The following is a 14,390-nucleotide window of genomic DNA, read 5'->3' on the forward strand; positions in this document are numbered from 1 at the left end:
GGGGCAATTTCTCCCGGCTGGCCAAGTTTTATTAGCCTAAACGAACGCCAGTAAGGAAAGGGGTGCGCGCAGAAGCCCAGTAGCCCACTTGTCCTGCAACACACACGCCCATGCGTAAGCATTGCGCCAAGGGGAGGCCAAATAACAAGATGAAGAAGAGACGCAAGTGCTCACAAGGAACGGGACGCGTAGATAACGAAGTGGAGTCTTTCTTTTTTTTTCGCCCCCACCCACCTGTCGACGAGTGCCGACGGGGAGTCGAATTTTACTGCGGCCCATAAATTGCGGTCTGAGCGCCGCTGCCGGGCGGGAGGGCGCGAGGTGCGCCCGAAATTTATTTACCCACTAACACACACGACTATAATACGAGTACCGATTTGTAGCCGTTTTACGAGCTATCGCGCTGCGCGTTAAGAGCTACGCGCGCAATAACCCCCTCCCCCCCACTTTTTTTTTCTCCCTCCCTAGACCACCCTCTCGGAGGCAAGCTTTGCAAACCACGCGCTCCGGGAGCCCAAGGCGGGACACACAAAGCTTATCGCCGCCGGCGTTCTCGGCCATTTGCTTCCTCGCGCAGCCACTTGCTGTTCGTTTCCTTTCCCTCTGCTTTTTCTTTCTCGCTTTCAGCCCCGCGACTCCCGCCCTCGGCTACGAACGCCCGTCTCTCTCGGATCTGCGCAGCGTCCCGCGCACTGGCTGCGAGACTCCCGCGTTCCCCACTCTCCCCACTCCTAAACGCTCAAGTGTTGCGAGGTAAAGTGAGCTTAAGAGACCTCGCGCCGCACGGCCATATATTACGGAACCGCGCCGCGGGCCCCTTGCAATGTATACGGAGCTCCCTCTCTTCTCGCAAGTGCAATGGAGGGAGTTGTCGGTGCGGACTGCTTTGGCTATACTTGGGCAAGAAATCAGCCCGTTTGTCGTCGTCGCTCTCTTCTGCGGTTGCTTTGGCCGCGAGGAAAACTGCGCTCACGGGGCAAGGAAGAAGTGGGGAGGGAAAGGGGGAGCGTGTAGGGGGGGGGGGGTATACGCAAGGTGTTAGAAAGCCAATTGGCCTTTTAGCCTTTGTCGGCTCTCAGAAGCCGCCGCGCGCACTCTGTCGCCCTTTATCTTCGCTCACATAAACTCGGTTGACACACTTGTTAGCCGCGAGGCCGCCACGCCGCATCTGTTAGCACGGCCATAAAAGTCGGGCCTCACACAGAAGGAAGCGGTCTGCGGAGTGCGCCGTGGACTGCTGGGTGTCGTGGACGCGCGACGCGTGCCGTTTCGCTCTGCCCCGAGCGGGGAAAAGGAAAGTTACGACTTCGCTGGAGCGCGTATACGTGGACTTGTTTTACACAGGCCCGAGGTTTGACGTCATGCGACTTGAGATAATCTCTCCGGTCTTGTTTCGCTGAACGTGGTAGGCAACGATGATAACCGTGGGAATGAGAATTAATGTTTCATCGATTCGAGCTCGATGGCTACTCTGTATATGCGTTCAGAGCGCTTAGGAGAACGTCGCGTGCACTGATCAGACGCAATAATAACTCAGTGCTCTATCAGTAACGCAGGTACTTTTATGAGAAAGAGAACTCCGCTCTCATCTTTCAGTAACGTTCTTCTGCAATGCACAACGGTATACAGAAGGAAAAGAGCGAGCGGCGGTTTCAAAGATCGCGTTTCGTAAAAACTGTCCGCTACGAGCAGGCGCAATTTCGTGTACGAACTCGTCTGCTATCACATTCAGCCATAGACCATCCTTTTAAAAGCCATTCTTTAAAACGAATCACAATCCAGCTCATTATTCATAATAAATGTAACGTTGTAATAAAAGGAGCAGTCCAGAAGTGAGAAACTGAAAGACCGCCGAGTTGCTTGTAGTTGCGTGGGATATTGACACGATTTCGACCGGGTGAGGTGGGCCTTCACTGGAAGAATTAGGAAACGACGGCGAAGCCGGCATCGTGATGACGAAAAAACATAGAAAAGATGCATTGGTACATGGTTGTGACTCTCATCCGTGTCTCGAGCGGTCCTGATCTAACACGGGGGCCAGGATGGCCTAAAGCAACCCCTCTTTCCTTCGTTCAGGGAATCCCCTGGCCAATCACAAACGCCGAATCGTTCGCCATCTCTATCGCCAGCGTGCTGCTCGGGGTGCTCATGTCTTCAACAAGCTACTGGTGTACGTGGTGCACCTGTCTCCAACGTGTCACAATAGGAGGCAACCACCTGCCGTCGACGCTTTCCCTCGGGGGTTCTCGACGAGTGCCCTTTCATTGATAATTAATTGTCCACTTCGTCACGGTCAGGAGGGTGACGTTGCTGTCTTGAAGCGAAGTAAATGATGAGGCGTGAACATTAACCATGACAGCTACGTGTTGCTGGTTGGGCGTCCACTCGTCGCCATATGTGGTAGTCGATGGCTTCTTGGAAAACTTAGCTCGATCATAACAATACACCAAGATACCTTTAACAATCCGATCAAAGCTACAGCGCCAAATTGACCAGTGTCTTTTACGCACATATTCTAAAAATCGCTCCCAACAACGTAAACAGTGTTTGGTGCTTCTATCTCGGACTTTTTTAGAGGACTGCGTCTACTGCTTAAGAGTGTTCGCTCGTTTCTTTCGTAGTTCAGTGGCGACCTTCACCCGCAACTCATGCCACTCAGATGTCAAACCCCAAGTGTCTTTGCTTTCTTTTTCTCCCCGACTTGAAAGGCGCTCTCCTGAGACCGCCAGAGAGAGGCAGCCGCGTTCGAGCGGGAAATCCCGGGCGCCTCAGCATTCAGCGGCGCCGTCCCGTTTCCAGATGTATACGCGATGGCGTGGCGTGCAACGGCCTGGCGCGCGCGAGGGGCTCCGCGTTGTCGACGGCGGCTTCAGGCACGCACGCACGCACGTTTGCGGCGGCGGCAGGCAGAGGACGATCCGGGCACGCAGGCACAGGTGGGACGGTATACGCTGAGAAGCCGACGGGCCAGGAAAACAAGAGCGGCGAATGCAGAGGCCGCCTGCCGGCCAATGAGCGTCCGCTCGGGGACCTTCGTGGAGGCTGCTTTCCTGTTCCAGCGCGGGCTCTTGATGTCCGTGCGCGCGAGAGCCAGCAGGAGGGGGGGGGGGGGGGGTGAGGGGGGGAAGGAAAGGAAGGCACGGCGCATCGAAATGAACGCGCGAGGCGGACCAGCACCGCAAGGGGGTCGGCATCGCCCTCCCCGGCCGTCCCCTCACCCTCCCCCACCTGGGCCGTCCCCCGCACCTAGTCGGCGATATTATACGCCGCGCAGGGCTGCAAAAGAAAACATACATCGGCCTGGGTTGCCGCCGCCAGCCAGGTCACTCTCGGGTGACTTACGTAAACGCGGGAACGCTCCGCGCCTATACGTCCCGCCGGGGTCGTCCGTCAGCCAGACACTCGCGGCGACGTCTGCTGACCGGAGGAGGGACCAGCTCTCGGACTTTGACGTGACGAGCCGTCGCCCCCTGGATTAGACGGCTTCTTCTTCTTCTTCCTCCCCTTCATCGCGCGCCTCGGCTTCGCGTCGACGCCGCGCCACGCACGCAGATGCTGCACGGCTGGACACCGCCGACGCAGTGACGGGCGCGGCGCCCCGGACGGGACGGCCGGAGCGGCGATCGGCGTCGGACCCCCTGGGGATTTTTTCGGAGGGCGCACCGGCCGGAAGCGGCGCCAACAATCGCAGCCACGTCGGATCCCCCGCCGCGCTAGATGTGTGCCCAGGGAGCGTGATTATTGTGCGTGCGTGTGTCGTGGCAGCACTCCGCCCTCCACGGTGTGCGCTGGCTGCGGAGTGAGGCGAGGAAGGAGCGAGAAAAACGAACGAAAAGCAGCGACCGGTCACCTCTTCCGCTGACCGATTGTGCGCGGGTTGCTGCTGCCTGCAGAGCGGCGGCCCTCGGTCATTGGCTGAACTCCGGGTTCCTTCGTGCAGTGTGTGGCTGTCTGTGCCCGCGCGTGAGTGCGTGCGTGCGTGCGTGAGTGTGCGCGGCGCTCCCTCCCACTGCACAAACCGTTCGCGTGCGCGTTTGAAGCTGCAGTGTTAGCTTTTGCTCACCGGGCAGACAGAGGGAGAGGGGGGGTGGACACCGGGTTCGTGCGCGCGAGCGTTCAGGCGCGAGCGGCGGCAGTCAAACGGCGACACAAACGCTTTGGAAATGAAGAAAAGGCGAGGGAGCGACCCACACATCTGTCGTCGTTCGGCGCTAAATTTAGAGCCCGGGTCCTTGTGGCCCTGGTGAATCCCCCGGTGGCTGCCGCGGCGGCAGCGGGTGGCGGCGGCCGCAAAGAGCCTCGGAAGAGTTGGCGCCCCGCACGCGCCACTTTGGCTCCGGCGACCGGCGGTGTGCCCCAGGTATTAGCCCGAGCTCGGCTGGACTGAGAAAGAGACTGCGTCGAAACGGATGCCACTCTGCGATCGACGCTGACGACGTACGTGTGAGTATACGCCGCAGCCTCCTTGCGTTGCGTTCTCTCCTCGATAGAGCAGGCATACCTGCAGGGAAGCGTATGAGTAACGCGCGTATAGAGGCAGCAAAGTAGCGACAGATTAGTGCAAAGTCGCGTTGTATACGTCAGGTCACCCCTTACAGATGCGATATCTTTACTGTATCGTACCCTCGTAATGTTTGTAAGAGTGACATAGATCCATAGATAACTTATAAGCTACACACGCTTCACAGTTCTGTAGGTATTAATTAGGGCACAAACGGGACAGTCAAGTCACTTGTATCATTTGAGGCAGTTACAGAAATGCAGAAAGAATGTTGCAGCGCGCGTACTGGTATTCCGTTCGATTTTAGCCGCAGGCAAGCAATTCTAGAAAGAAGAACAGTTACGTAAAGCGTCGCAAATAAGCTCAGTATGCTTCGCGGCGTTCACGAAACTGAATTTCGCTGGCGTATATGCAAATGGCGGCCAACGCTTGCGTTCAGCTACTATCAATAAAAACAGACGTTAAGGCACGGATCCCTTCCCACCATCGCATTCAAAAAGATGGCCCGCTAACCAGTACAAATGTAGAGTGGAAAAAGACGTCCTTCCCAAGCGCGATCTGCTGCGTCTAAATATCAGTGCATTCCCCTATATATACCTCAGCCATCTGCGAAGGCGCAGCGAAGCAATTTTCGCACGAATGGAAAACGATTACACGAGTAACCGGACACTGGCGCGAAAGGTGTTTCCGGCTGTGATGTATTGAGCGCATAACAGACGTAACCCAATACGTTAGAGGGGAGAGGCATCCCTCTCCCCCCCCCCCCCCAGACCCCTCCCTGCTGCCCGCCTGCAGGCGCCTACGGCAATGGGCGAGCCACTCTCCCGACTCCTCCGCGCACCGTCGGCTTTATAGTGAAGCCCGTTGGAACATCTCGCACCGCTCAATTTTTCCGGCGAGTTCTGCCGGAGCCGTGCTAATGACGGAAGGCTAAATTAAGCGTGCTTTAGTAACGTTAAAGATTGGGTCAGACGGTCCTGCATGTTGCTAAATGTAGCAGTACGACTTGGGACAACTGGGAAAAGAAAAGCGGAGAGCAATCACTGAAGTTCCCACATCTCTCCTGTGTTGAGTACCGAGCCTTCACAAGCAGTACTACTGTGGGGACAGAATTCCAGCATAAAAGTTTTAAATAGCACCACTCTGTCGGGAAAGTAGAGATATTTCAGGCGTAGTTCACGCACGCACTCTCGGGACAAGCGTGGCGAGCAACAGTTTTCTAACCTTTGGCTTTATACGGTGACCGGCAGGGAACAGCTATACCGTTATTCAGGACCGTGCGCAGTCTGGTGGCGCAAAGGACGACGTTCCGATAACCTAGTCGGGGCGGCCACTTTCCGGGGACCTCAAATACGAGACGTATATGAGGTCACGAATCCTATCACGTATACCGGTCTACCATATAGTCTGTATGGTAAACAAAAAAATTGTTTTAAAATATGGAAGTAAAACATTTAGCGCGGCTTCTGGCGCTCTCGCTTCGGCGAGCGTAAACAGGGAGGCGAAAACGAAGCCGTCGAGTGCGCGTGCCCTCGTCTCGCCTCCGCAGCCGGTCTGCCGTCACAACGGCCGTCATCAAGCCGGCTAGCTGACGTGGTCGCTAGCCACAAATCAGTGGCCCTCGGGCCGGTTGGCATGAGCGCGTCGCGACGGCCTGCCCGCTGGTCAGCGTCTCGCGCTCTGATTGGTCCGCGGCCGCCCGCGCGCCAAGGTGTGCGTATTCTTCTCTCCGGGGCACCGAAACGTGAGCCGGCCGCCGACAACCGAGGAGGAAAAATGGCAAGAGAAGGGAGCGGACAGGCTCCCCCCACCCCCACCCTGCGCGTCGTAATGGACGCGCGAGGGGGTCTCTTCCGACTTCTAATCCATATCTCATCATAAGCGCTTCAGCTGCCAGGTTATTCGGCAGGCAGGCTGGCAGGCTTGACGCACGAGCGACTCCTTCGGACAGGACGCCCATTGGCCGTCCGCGGCCGGGTCACGTGACGGGCTACCTGTGATTACAGCGGCGGCGCGCTAATTTGCCGCCGCGGCCGACAGGCACCTTAGAGCCGGCTCTGCCGCTATTGTTTCCCCAGTGTCCGGTGCGCGCGGGTCCGCGCCCTCCTCTCCGGGACGGTGCTGCGGCGGTTCCCCGTGGCAAGCCGAGAACGTGGAGGCGCGCCGTGACGGCAGCGCGATGCTCACGGCCTCGACTCCTCCGGACAGCAGCAGCGATTCGTCATGACCTCCTACTTCGGCAACCTGAGCCCGGGCGCGACGGGCTGGCCTTCCGGCGCCCAGGACCCGCACCCGTACGCTGCCTCCAAGTACTCGGGCGCGCCGGCGGGTTACGTCGACGCACCCGGAGCCCACCACCAGTACGCCGCGGCGGCGGCGGCGGCAGCCGCGGCGTCGGCGGCCTTCGGCTCCGCCGGCCGCTACCCGTACTCGGGCCGCTTCGACGCGGCGCCCAAGGGACTCGGCTACGACGCTCACCAGCACCCGACGTCGCCGCCCCACCACCACCATCACCACCATGGTCATCCGCAGCACGCTCACCACCAGCCCTTGGGCTTGCCACCCTCTCACCACCCCCATCATCACGCCATGCTGCCGCAGCAACAGCAGCAGCAACCCGGGACCGCCTGCTACGAGCCGCCCAACGTCGGCCCCTACTACTCGGCCGCTGTTCCCGCCAGGCCTCCTCCCGAGTCGCACGCCCACGTGGCGCCGACGTCGGCGGCGATCGCCGCCAAGGAGTACGGCAAGCCGGCGAGCAGCGTCTCCCCGTTCGCGGCCATCGCCAAGCAGCAGCAACAGCCTCAGCAGCAGCCGCAGTTCCCGAGCCAGAGCTCGGCGGCGTCCAGTCCCGTGGCTGCGACGCCCGGCAGCAACGGTGCGGGTTCGCAGCCCGAAGGCAACGGGCCCGGGACGCCCGAGAGCTACGCGGGGAGCGCCGGCAGCGCGGAGCCGGTTTCTGGGAACGAGCGCCAGGGGTCGCCCGCCAACAACGCGCAGTCGCCGAGCAAGACGGAGAACTTCTACCCGTGGATGAAGTCGTACTCAGGTGAGCCAATGTGGAGCGCGTCAGCTCGCGTCATTGCATATTTTCTTCTCTTATTATTTCGGTGTTTTACGTTAGAGTTAACCAAATGTCACGGCCAAAGACTCACAAGTTATTTGAAAAGCTGAATGATCGCTATTCTACTTCTTTTTTTTTTGGGGGGGGGGGGGAGGCAGCTTGCTACCGATTGTGAGACAATGGAGGTTAAGCATCATGCTTGACTCCATGGTGTTTGGAAGTAAACTAGACCCTCATTCCTTGTTCTGTGTTTTATTATAGTGAATCAGATTAGATAGATGGTCGAATAAGGTTAGGAATATTAACAAGAAGAAGAATACATTAGATAGTCGATTTAATAGCCTGTTTAATCCTAAATTCGTTGGTCGGCGTGTTTTGTAGCGGAAGTTGTTGCGTGCGTCTTCGGGATTGAGCCAGTTTAAATATCTCGAACTTGGATATTTGCCTTGTACGAACCATGCCTAAGGCACCATTCGTAGGCTGAGGCAACCTTACATGCAACAAATATGAGCGCCATATAAGCATGTGAAAAACTTGGTTTATTTTCCGGCAGAACCTGGCACTATATTAATTGAGGAAAGAAGAAGAAAAATCTTAGACGGGCAGGTGCAAGTTTGTTAGGATCGCAACATGGCACTGTCCTCAAAACTTGAAACAAGAACAACACTTCCGTCGGGATATAGTGCAAGAAACTTTTTTTTTCTTTTTCAATTTCTGATATACAGCGAAGAATTCCCTCTCTCACTCTAAAACACTTGCACAGTGCACTGATGTTTTTCTCAGGCGACAGGGCGGTGCATAATTTATAACGATTTACCCTGCTTTATGACGAAAGCGCAAGACTATTTTGCAGCTTCTCTGATTATCCTTGCGTATAATAATTGTACGTTATAAAGGCAAGGCGGCGATCACGGTTCAGTGGCATTCACCTATTTTAACGTTTTATCTTTAATACTTCGAAGTGCTTTAGATCAGTTAGATCAAATGGAATTTGTAAAAGAAGGGGGCTCAGTGACGCACACGTTTCGGGGGCAGGGGAATTTTCGTACAGCTCAAGAACCTATACCTTCCCAACAATAACGGCGACATCTGTTATATCTATTTCCGTAAGGGAATCGAACCGCAATACATGCAAGCTCGCGCACCGTTACAAGCACTGCCGAGGAGCCACGTCTTTGTTGGTTAACGGTGCATACCTTTACGCAAGCCCTATAACCATCACTATAACAACCAAGCAAACAAGCGTCAGTAGAGCTCATTAATTGTTGTTTCGCGCAACCAGCGTTTCTCAAGTCAACGCGAGTAAGTACGCAGAATAGCCAAATCGCTAACCGTCGGTATAAAGGCAGGAAGTCCGCGCGCGTGACCTACCATCCCGCGTCGCGCATTGTGTTTGCTACAGTGGAGAGTTTTAGTTTAGGGGACGCAAGAGACTGGCGTAGGCAAGAACTAGGGGCGACAGCACTGCGCATGCGCTGTACCATCGCCCCTAGTTCCTGCGTATGCAAGCCGCTTGCGTCCCCTAAACTAAAACTCTCTAGTATAAGCGTGTTCCACGAGGGACGTATATGTCTCCACACAGCGCACCTATCGGGAGCGTTCTTGGGGAGCATCCACGGAGCGAGAACGCATAGCTCCGAGTGCCTGGCTCTCACGTTCTGCGAGGAATGCGAGACAGACACAGCTTGTATCTGCGACATCCGCCGCAATAACTTTGCAAAGTCGCATAGGTCTGTTAACACGTATTTCTATTTTGCTTAATTTCGTAACCTACCGCTCTGAAAGTTTACCTATGGCGCGAAACTTCTGAAAACGTGCTAGAAATTACTCGCTTTGCCTCTTAACAAACTCTATTCTCTTCTTCCTCTTTTTTCTGAGCGTATAAGGTGGCCAAGCAGACAAAGTTCTTAGTTAGCACCCGTCTGCCCTCTTCCTCTCTCTTTATTCTTTTTCTCTTTCTCTCTCGTGTGATCACATGGGGTATGTCAGTTGGACAGAACTTCGTTTATTATTTTTTTTTTCTTGTTTGTTGTGGTTGCCTCAGCCTTGGAGCACTCTTAACGTTTGCTAACATCAACAGTTAGCCTGATGTGCGCAAACTGTTGGATCTATAAATGCGGGATTTCTTTCTTACTTTCTTTTGTTCTTTTTCTTTCTTTCTTTTTTGGGCGGAGGGGGGGTGCAGAAATTTGGGTCAGGCATTAAATAATGACATACTGGATTCGAAGGAAAGCCAGCCATGAAATGAAATAACCGACCAAGGTCCATATGGAGGTTACCGTAGTATAACAGAATGAGACCCATGACAGTAACTATATCGTTATTGAGTTTCAAGTCTTGCGACACAATGGCCGAAGCAACGAATCAGATCGGAACACGCAACTGGATCTGGAAAGCGCCAGAAGAACACTGACGGGAAATTGAAGGCAAGTCTGGGAGACGGCGAGACAGCGAAGAGTGAATGTGTAACACACCACAGTGTGCAACAAAAAATAAAATGAAAAATTAACGAGCTTCTCTTACACCATAACATTACTCGTCTTCCAGAGAATGTTTCACCACCACAAGACTGTAGCGTTGATATTTTCGTTGTAGCTAGCAAATGGCACTGATCGGTATAAGTAATGTACTTTTGTGCACAAGTAACGCAGGGTAAATAATGTTTTGCATATCAGTCGGTCCGGCGGCTTCAGAATGCAAGGCAGACTGCCATCTGATTTCGATTACGTATTATTTGTCAGGCATGTATCTATTTTGACAGCAATATTTTCTGTAAGCGTCAAAGTAATAACGAACAAACAAAATATAAACCAGCCGTAGATGCTGAGATTTGATGCAAGCGCATCTGACGGCCGCGCATTGCCATGACACTTAAGCACGAAGCTGTCCTGCGGTACAGGAAACATTAATAGGATAAATGCGCGCGTCTATTTTAGTGCTCTCGATTTTTTTTACGTTTTATCTTCAACATTGGCATATGCTCATGCGGAAACTAATACCCGCAGCTTAACGTATATAGGTATTGCACAGAAATGCATAGGAATTAAGTCATTTACGCGAACACTTTCACCACGTCTGCCTTAATTTAGCAACTATGCTGTGGAGATCACACTTTTAGGTTCAGATAAATGGCAGGTTTAGAGCTTTACCACAGTAGAAGCATTTCCTAATGAAAGCGCTTCCGTAATGAGCGCCGACCTTTGGCAGGTACCTTCACTAAACTGTTACGTCTCAACACCACCAAGGGTGTTAAGTGAACGTTTGCCACGTGTCAAACTAACACACCTCCTATCCAGATGTGAACGCGGCGTGGAAAACGACTAAAAGCGCTCACCCCACCATTACCTGGAAACCGGAGAAAAGAATGAAAGGGAGGGAACCACAACAACGAAATGATAGGCGCAGTTAATTAGACGAATCAAATCACCACCCATCCCTCGGCACTTATCCAGCCGTGAAGACAGCGTGTAAACCGGATGTTGCAGGGTTCCACGAAAAGCCCTCAGCCCGCCCTTCACCTGGCAGACCGAGCGCAGTAGCACAGGGCGGCATTGACAAACGAACTAGGTGTCGCCGGTTTATTTCTTTCCACAGATTCCAAACCAGTTTCTTCGGAGTTACTGCGGGTTATGGTGAGCATGGTCGTGGCATTGCAGCGAAGTTGACGATGGTGATTTGCTGCTGGACAGACCTTCAGATTCCATAGTCGACTCGCCTAGGGAAGACGACGGGATTAAAAGCACCGACTTTTCAAGAGTGAGGACAGAGAGTCCTGATGTGAACTGAGACGATTAACTTGCTCCTGCAGGGAGTGGGCTTCCGTACTGGAGCCGTGTAACTAAGCTAAATAAACCCTTTTTCCTTCATTTTCTACAACTTGACGTCGTATTCGATGGGCTTGGTGGATTGCATGACCAGAACGCCACCTTAGCCGCAATAGAACGCACAACTTCATTGCCGCGTCGAACTTTAGGCATCATCTGTAAATTACAACTAAAATAATGGCAGGCAAAATCAAACAACTGTACTGTGCTTAGTTTAGTTGACTGTTTCCCTTATTTAATTGTTTGTACAGCACGCAAGATTGCAGTCAATAATTTTTAAACAATACATCAATTGAGCCTGCCTGCGCAGTCAAAGCCATGTTTCACTGCATGCATCTGCAGTTCCCGATGTTCAGTTACTGGTCTTCAGTTACCGGCGTTCGGTTACCTGTGTTCAGTTGCCGGCGTTCGATTACTGGTGTCCAGTTACTGGTGTTCAGTTACCGGTATTCAGTAATCGGTGGTCAGTAACCGGTGCCCATCGCTTGGTCGAATGCCATAAAGTAGCAGTGTAACCAGTCAGACAAATCAGTCAGTGTGGATAGTATAGACCCTCGTATAGACAAGTCGTTGTTTCACACGCAGATTCCTCTCAAGGACCCAAGAGGACGCGGCAGACGTACACCCGGTACCAGACCCTGGAGCTGGAGAAGGAATTCCACTTCAACCGCTACTTGACACGGCGTCGGAGGATAGAGATCGCGCACGCTCTGGGCCTCACCGAGCGTCAGATCAAGATCTGGTTCCAGAACCGGCGCATGAAGGCCAAGAAGGAGAACAAGCTTCAAGGGGGACTTCTCGTCCCTAAGCCTGGAAACGAACTTGTCAGTGTACTTCAGGACTCCAAGGGGCTCGGGGCTACCATGTTGGACAGTGTGGTCTACAGCTGAAGAGTATACAAGCGCGGTCGGTGCGACATCGCGCAGTGTGACGCATTTCGATGTGCACGCGCGCGGCTTGTGTGTGTGTGTGTATCAGTGTCAAGTCAGTGTACATTTTCATCGTCGTTACTACGTCAAGCATCTTTCTCGCGAAACGCAGGAACCGCGAGAGTGACCGTGCGAGTCTCACAGCAGAGGTCTCTTGTGTCGATGCACCGCGTACCGCTGGCGGGCAAAGTACAAACCATATGCCATTGATCACAGCAACACTTATCGCAGTCGTACTTAGACGTGTTCTGAACCCCCATCGGACCTCCCGTTTACATACATAAAAAAAAACTGCAAGAAGAAAAGAAAATACAACGCAGAAGCAGAGACAACGTATCTCCTTATACGACACACATCTTATGGGAACGAACAGTAGCTGGCGCGAGAACAGGTCGGCGTGTTGTTCGAAGTCAACGCGCGAAGCTTGCAGCCAGAAGCAGGTAAACAAGGAAAAGTTGCCTCAGGGAAAGTCGCGTATGCGATGGAGATATGTTCGCCAAATGTTGTGCGTGCAACATGTCCCGCACGCGTTAAACGAAAACACACTAGCGGAAAGAAAAAAGGGAAAGAAAAATGTCGTGGCGGAGATGGGCCACGCTCACCTTGAAAACGGAACCGCAAGCTGACAGTCGAGCTCCGCTAATTTATTGCCCCGTCGCATCTTCGGCGAGGGCCGCGCGAGCGCGCCCGGGGGAAAGAACGGTGTGAGGCGCCTCGCTTCGAGCGGCGTGACAACGGTCCTAAGGGGTGCCTCTTTTCGGGACGTTTTCAGCGCCCTTTCAAGGCGCCCCCAAAACGAGTCGGCCGACGACGCACTGTCCTCCGAATGGGACGGGACGAAAGCCGTAAAACGCCGCGGCACCCTCGGTCGCGGGACGATTTTTCATATCTGCTGGCCGACCACAAAGGAGCAGGCGTGCCCGAGGAAGGCACACATGTGGCCATACGGTGCTCGCGTATAGATAGCGCAGCCGACGGGGCGCCTCAAGAGTCAGGTGGTGGTCGCCATCGCCGCTGGCGCGATGGGCGCCTCTGGGACCGTTTTTCTTTCTCGCAGGGGGTCTCCTCTCTCCCTCCCGCTCACGTGCGTGCCGCGCGCTGATGGTCTTATGACACTCGACGACCATTGTCTTGCGACCCGGCGCTCGTCTTTGGGAACCATTACCGAGAGCGGGGGCCGCGAGCGACGCTCGCCGAAACCATCGGCGCGGGAAGAGCTTTCCTGCGCGGCGTCTTGGATGCGCGCGGCAACAAAGGAGTCCGCATTCGTCTCGCCATTTAGTGACCCATTTAAGGGGTCCCCCCTCGAGAAAGGGCTGGATGGTCCCCCCCTGGGAGTCACCCCTTCTGGCCGATTCCCAGGACGGGGTGACTGCTCGGGGCCGCGAGGGAAGTGCTTCTCTGCTGGTCGCTCTTCGCGTGCCTAATTGCTGAAAAAAAGAGGGGTGGAAGGATGCTCGAACGCACAAAGAACGGGACGACGGCGACGGCCAGGAGCACAGCCTGGTGGTGGTCCTTGCCGCCGCGAACGCGAGGAAAAAGCTCCCCAGAAGCGCCCCCGTCCGAGCAGCGGAAACCGTGCAACGTTCGGTGCCGATGCTGCGCGCAGTGTGCTGTCAGTGTTCAGACGTGCTTGCTGCCGGCGACGACTACGGCTCCGGTCGGATGTGAGACCAACTGCCCGCGATCGTAAGCCGCTTTGAATGTTATACCACGTAGGTGTGTGTGTGTGTGTGTGTGTGTGTGTGTGTGCTGTGTTTGCCGCGGCGATGTGTTTTTGGTGTGGTGTTAGGAAGCGTACGCGCATGCGTCTTGTACTCAAGGTAAGGTTAAGCCATTGTAGAGGGACACTTGGATGCTTAGGCGCGTATGCTATACTTTTTGTTCCTATAGATGTGAGGTAAAAAGTGTCATCGCAACCCCCCCCCCCCCCTCCTTAGTGATTTATCATGCGGTGCTTGTCATTTCAGCACTGTCATAGGGTTTTAGATGCACATGTATACGTATCTTATTTATATCTTCTGCGTGTGTTTCAGTGTACAGATTTTCGTGGCTTCATATAAAAAAAGAAA

The 14,390-nt window shown here is 54.2% G+C and overlaps 1 protein-coding gene across 2 annotated transcripts; it reads left to right on the top strand.

The window, feature by feature from the left end:
- The first annotated feature begins 1,024 nt into the window (after positions 1–1,024).
- LOC139059105 (homeobox protein Hox-A4-like) lies at positions 1,025–14,390 on the top strand. Of its 2 annotated transcripts, none has more exons than XM_070537009.1 (3): positions 1,025–4,443; positions 6,580–7,550; positions 11,975–14,390. In XM_070537009.1, exons 2-3 carry the CDS (start codon positions 6,725–6,727, stop codon positions 12,277–12,279), a joined length of 1,131 nt encoding a protein of 376 aa, XP_070393110.1. In that variant the 5' UTR covers positions 1,025–4,443; positions 6,580–6,724; the 3' UTR covers positions 12,280–14,390. The 2 variants fall into 2 exon arrangements, with proteins under 2 accessions (XP_070393110.1, XP_070393111.1); XM_070537010.1 differs by having other exon boundaries at positions 1,025–4,437.

The sequence above is a fragment of the Dermacentor albipictus genome, chromosome 4, assembly GCF_038994185.2.
Source record: "Dermacentor albipictus isolate Rhodes 1998 colony chromosome 4, USDA_Dalb.pri_finalv2, whole genome shotgun sequence".
Taxonomy (NCBI): Eukaryota; Metazoa; Arthropoda; class Arachnida; order Ixodida; family Ixodidae; genus Dermacentor; species Dermacentor albipictus.